This window comes from Sceloporus occidentalis, unplaced genomic scaffold (assembly GCF_023333645.1).
Source record: "Sceloporus occidentalis isolate IW3139 unplaced genomic scaffold, rSceOcc1.0.p SCAF_2, whole genome shotgun sequence".
NCBI classification, from domain to species: domain Eukaryota; kingdom Metazoa; phylum Chordata; class Lepidosauria; order Squamata; family Phrynosomatidae; genus Sceloporus; species Sceloporus occidentalis.
The window spans coordinates 93,263,199-93,269,267 of record NW_028316982.1 but is presented as its reverse complement, the minus strand read 5'-3'; the positions used below and the strand labels follow the sequence as shown (position 1 = coordinate 93,269,267).

The 6,069-nt window shown below is 39.1% G+C and overlaps 1 protein-coding gene across 1 annotated transcript; it reads right to left on the bottom strand.

Annotated features, from left to right (window-relative positions):
- Nucleotides 1-277: 277 nt before the first annotated feature.
- On the bottom strand, nt 278-1,638 carry CH25H (cholesterol 25-hydroxylase). The gene has a single exon (XM_089507858.1). The coding sequence runs from the start codon at nt 1,630-1,632 to the stop codon at nt 766-768; it is 867 nt and encodes a 288-aa protein (XP_089363984.1). The 5' UTR covers nt 1,633-1,638; the 3' UTR covers nt 278-765.
- Between the last annotated feature and the right edge of the window lie 4,431 nt (nt 1,639-6,069).

Genomic DNA, 6,069 nt, shown 5'->3' with positions numbered 1-6,069 from the left:
CAAATGTGATATTATTTTTTTAGGAGGTGTAAACATTGATCAAACGTTTCCTAGTGGTGTGTGACATAGAAAAGGTTGTGAACAACTGCATTAAATGATAGATGTTAGCTCATGCTACACTCCTCTGGACTATTACTTGGGAGTGAGTCCAATTGAAATAAATAAAACTTACCCCTGAGGAAAAAAAACTTCAGGAGTGGGCTGATAACAAATAACAAACTGGCCACACTGAAGAATCTATTCCAGATTTTTCCAAAAAGGCACAACAAACATGTAATAATATAAAAACTTTTGTTTATTTATAAATATTTTAGTTTTAATTGAATAGAAATATAATAAAGTCAAGTTTCCAGGAGGTCTGTTGCTGTTCAGCAGATTTTTTTTTTTACAGGTCTCTATTGCATTCTTGGTGTGTTTTACATTTTCAGTGTGAAGTTAAATTCCATAGGAATCATTTATAGGCATCCTTTCAATTCTCACTACATATCTCACTCCAGCAAGCAAAACCTCTTACATAAATGTCAGACATACACAGCAGCTTTATAAAAGCTTAGATAGCCATATAGACAGTGATCTCTACTTTCCTGTCTCTTGGATGGCTTGTACCTTTACAACTGTTTTTTTAAACATATATAGCTTGCAAATATCCATAAATATATTACTATAAATATAAAAAAATAATATTATTATAAAAAGGTGCAATACAAATTTCTTCAGTTTCCTTCTTTCCAGAATGTCCCCATATTGTCTCTAGCAGGGTGGTGGTTAAAGATACTCTTTGGTGATCTTTGCCACTGACCCATCTCCTCCCACAGCATGGCTCAGTGTTCCAAACAGTCGGTCCCAGTGTGTGAAGTAAGGCGCATAGTTGAATTTGAACTTCAAGTGATGGAGATCATGGTGTGGAGCTCCTCCATATAGTCCCCAAGGCACCAGTCTGTGTGTTGACCATGGGAGGTCATAGCCAGAATGATCCTCCACTGAAAGCCAGATGTTGGCAATGAAGAAAATCATTTCTGTCAAAGGATGACACTTCAGCAGCATTGGGCTTGTCGCTGCAAAAAAACCCAACCACAGCAACTCCCAAATGCTCGAATACTGGGTTGAAAGAGCAAAGGTAGAGACATGCTTGTGGTGGACCTTGTGGAAGTTCTTGTAGAGCCAAGGCACCCGGTGATGGAGCAAGTGCCACAGAAAGTATAGGAAGTCAAAGAGCAGCAAGCATATGGTTACATCCAAGACGAGTTTTGACAACTCAGGAGCCAACGATGGCAAGCTGACAGGTCTCCAGTACCAATGGGCAACAGTCACTGGGAAGATGCAGACGATGTGGTGATAGATACTTTGTGCCATACAGAGCATCATCGATCCCAATGTGGGAGAAGTCTGTGGCTGGATTTTGTATTTCCTCAGTGCTGGCACTCGGGTGCTGAAGAAGTCCAGAATCACAAAAGGCAGACAGAATGCTGTATACAGTGTAAAGTTGAAGAGGACTGGAAAGAACGGTGACTTGATCAAGGACTCTTGTGTTCTAACAAAGTCCCAAAGAGGCTGCAAAGCCAGTGTGCTTTGCTTGTCATTTGCCTCATCATAGTGGAACAGCAGGCTTCTGTTCTGAGAGATGCAGCTCATGTTGACTTTCTCTCCTGTTGCTGCTGCTGCTGCTGCTGCTGCCTGCTGGCCTGACTGGCTGACTGCTGTAACTTGAGCGCCTTTTATTACACTACCCACTCCTTGAAATGACATCACACAAAAATTTCCCCAAGCAATCAGTTCAGTTTCCTTTCCGTTCCAACACAAATACAAAAGAAAAGTGGGGGGAAAGGAAAAGAAGGAGGAAGAAAACATGTGAGAAGAATTTCCCTGTCCTATCTTCCAGATGTTTGCACTGCTTCAGTTACCTTTAACTGAGTCTTTCATGGTTATAATCTTCTCTTGGATTTTCAAGCTTCCTGAGCAGGGATCCTTTACAACCCAAATGCGAAGGGACGGGAAAGTCAAAGAGGATCACACAATCCAACCAAATGGTATGGCTGAAATCTTTCTAGCTCAGCCATCTCAAACTCAGCCCTTTCCCCCAACAGTACTGGAGTACAGTTCTCAAAATCTCTGCCCATATATCTGGGGATGTTCCTGGAGGTCTCCAGGTCCAGGAAAGTTAGTCTTTAGCATATTGGTGTTTGTGAACTCTATGGGATAGTGTGTGCGTAAGGGGGGTAAGGAGAAAGCCAGACTTGTGAAAATCAGGAACTGTATTCTTTAAGTCCGAAATTTTCAAGAACAACTTCTGTGAGGAGAGGCTGAGCTGTGATGTCAGTTCAGTATTACAGATGGGTGCAAGATACTATTTATATTTTTTGCTCCAGTCTTTTAATAAACCACTTTAGAGTTTTCAATACCCTGACATGGAAGATATTTCAGTAGGAGATGACAGGAGCTGGTGTCAGGATGGCATTTTCTGTTCTCAAACCTGAATTTCTCCATATTCTAACAAAGAGTGAAAGTCCATAATGTCGTGTGATTTTTAGAGTGTGGGCAACTGTCTTCACCTAGAAACAGTGGTAGTGCCAATCAAAACCTAATATCACTGTGGTATCATCACACCTGCCCTTCATGGGTTGAGAGAGGGAAAAGAGATCTTTTTAAAAATGAACCAAGAAGCAGTAGCAAGGACAAAAGAGGGCAGTGAATTCCTGCATCTTAATATAGTGCTTCTCTATCCAGGAATGTCCATCATCTGGGGCTATGATCTTTCTGGAAACATAACCTCCTCTACTATAATATTCAGGCATGCCCCTTCAATGGTAGTAAGCGGAGGGCAATTAAATATGTAGGTCTGCAAATAGAAAGCTTTTAACTAACATGGTTGAATATGTCTTAACCTGATGTAAGGAAAAGTGTAATTCTACCCCAAAAGCACACCTTTCACCCATAATAGATTGATGTTATGGCCCAACCTAGGGCTTCTACTTGTTTGACCAGATTTTCTTGAATTCTAGACATGCCATCCAGCACGCATCTTTTTTATTTGGTATTAATAATTTGATTTAGCACTTAGGGGATTTTTTGTGGGGGCGGGGGTTTGGTGGTTTTTGTTTGTTTGTTTTGTCTGTTTTTGTTTTTTGTTTTATTTATTTATTTATGGTATTTATACTCCGTCCTTCAGCCATAAAGGCTCTCAGAGTGGCTTAGAATTATTATTTTTAATTAGATGGTTCCCTGCCCTTAGGTTTACAATCTTATTTATTTATTTATTTATTTATTTATTTATTTTCTCATCCTTGAAAAGCTGTGGGATAAGCCTGGGTTGCATACGGCCTGCATACAGCCTGCAAACAGGAGAATGCAGAAAGACCCATGTTTCAAGCTAAATGCACATGTATCCCATCAGGAAAATGATGGGATAAAGCATATGCAATAATCTCCAAAATGGCAGTTTTATTTGTACTTCATGACACAGCTACACATGTCTGTTTTTTTCATAGCCTTTCTTCATTCATCCCAAAATCAATCCTGTTAGGTCAATTTGCCTAGTGTCACCTAGCAAATTTTATCGTCAAGCAGGGGTTCAGACATGGGAAAAAGTTTGACCTTTACATTATTCTGGTTCTCAGATCAGGGCTTTTGAAATGAATGATGTCTGGTTGTTAGAAAGTTGAAGAATGTCGAAGATGGTTAGAGTAAGTGATTGAAGGTCACAGGTTAGGAAGATAAAAGAATGAGAGATTGATGAGAAATGCTAACAATGGGGGGGTAGAAGGATTCTAGAAGGCATGAGAGGGGAAAGAGGAGGAGAAAGGGGTAAATAAAGTAGCTGAAGGAAAAAGAAGATGATGAAGTTATAGAAGGCTAATGGCGGGAATATTTGAGGAAAGAAAGAGTCCACAAGGACTAATGTAATAAGAACTTATCATTTGAGGTATGTTTGAGCACTGTATGTTTGATTTGTTGTATGGTTGGTTTATTTTGTTTGTTATGTTTATTTTGGACATATTTAATATGGATGTTTTTAAATTCAATAAACTTTATAAAAAAGAAATGAATGAATGTCAAGACTGAAACAGAATAGCAGAAAAACAATGTAATAATTGATGTGCTTAATTTGAGCAATATGCCATTTTTTTCTATCATGGCAACAATGCCTTAACTAAAATATGACTGTTCAGTCTCTCAACATCATTGTGCCCTCATCTTTTCTATTCCTTTGCAGAGTCTAAAAATAAGTGTTGGTTCAAATATTCACTGGACAAAGTGTCGCCCGATCTTCTCCCTACTCTAGGTAGCATTGCTTAAAACGCTTTTGCACAAACTATGTCTTCAAATATGAAGAAACTTCTTTCCTCTCCAGCATTCACCTTGTGTTGGCTAATGGTGCTCATCATGACTGTTGACAAATTTCTGTTTGGAAGCTTTCAAAAATCAAGGATCTTCCACTCAGACATGTGAACAGTTCAGGTGGTTTGTGGTCATCTGTAATGAGTCATCTGAAGAAATATCACAGTGTGTGATGCAAGTCTTTGTTTAGTTCATTCCTGCATGCAAGAAGAAATCATCACAAAAACCTCTCCCTGCCAGGTGAAATTATTGGAGGTTTTGCACATTTTTCAATAATGTTTCATATTTCAGGTCTCCCCTATTTTGGGGGTGAAATTCAAGTTTTTAAACTGCTCTCATTTTTGTGCACCCCCCTCCCACCTCACAGCTTTGGGGAATTTTTTTTTTTTTTTTTCATTTAAGAAATTATGAAACGCAGAACATGTAATGGAGATGGACCATTTCTTCAAAGGGTTGTCTCAACGTGTCAAGGCATCCTTTCTTGTCAAGGCAAGAAAATCTGTGACAGTTATTCACATCTCTAGTGTGAGTTGCCATATTGTGCTTGGATCAGGGCTCATCTGGCCTAGATCTTATACATTTCAGTGTAACTTCAATATGCATAAGCATGGTTATCCTGAATTTCAATTATGTAACTGACTGCACATTAAGCACCACTGCTTGATCCCACCCCTTCTGCAATTTTCTTTTCATTTACCACCCACCAAGTAAAAAAGCGAGAAAAAGAATTATGTGTGTGTTTGCATAACAATTGGCTACACAATGGGCCACACTTGTGCAGCCTCTGAGGAAGTGCAATCATTAGCAGAGTGGTTTTTATGTTGTAGTTTTAATATTTGTAATTTTATATTGTTTTTAGCCAATGTTTTAAATTTTTTTGCAATATGTTTTTAAAATTATTATTGTGAGCCACCTTGGGTCCCTTTGGGTAGAGAAGTGGGGCAGAAATTAAATAAACAAATAAACATGATGCCTCAACAAGATTTTGGACACTATGTTTAGTTCTAGGTACCACATTTTAAGAAAGAAAACGTCCAGAGAAGGACGAGCAAAATGGTAAATGGTCTGGAAACCAAACCCAATGCAAAAAAGTGGACTTCCTGGACAAAACAAGACTGAGAGACTGTAATGGAAATCACCAGGAGACTATTGCAATGAAGAGGTTTAACTGTGTAAATTTTCTGTAATATCTCTCCCTTAACATATTTCTCAAAAACCTTTCTGCTTTTATACCTTAGTTATGCAGATGACCTTGGCTTATTCTTAATATGGCTTGGCGTGAAGAGTAGAAATGGTCATTCTATTATCTATTGTTTAGATGAACAGACAAATATAATTAAGTATAATTAAGTGTACGTGTCCAGCAGAGGACTGATGTGATTTATAGGAGCGGGACAGTAGCACATAGTTCAGTACAGCTTTGCCCATATAAACCCTTGAAAAATTGCCCAAGAGAGCACAGTGCAACCAGTGTGAGTACTGCACATCATTGGTTTGGGAAACATACCCAGGGTTAGCCATGTTGTGTCAGGGATGATGGGAGTTGTAGCTCTTCACCTCTGGCTCTAACTCACCACCTTGTTATGCAGCAGAACTGACCAGCTTTGGTCAGTGGTTAATGCTTTTCCTCCAAGCAGCAGAGTTTCAGAGAATAGGCTGAAGACCCTGACAAACTCTCCAAGCCTTCTCACTCTTCTTCCACAGATGTCTCCAAACTTCTCCAGGATTCTGCTG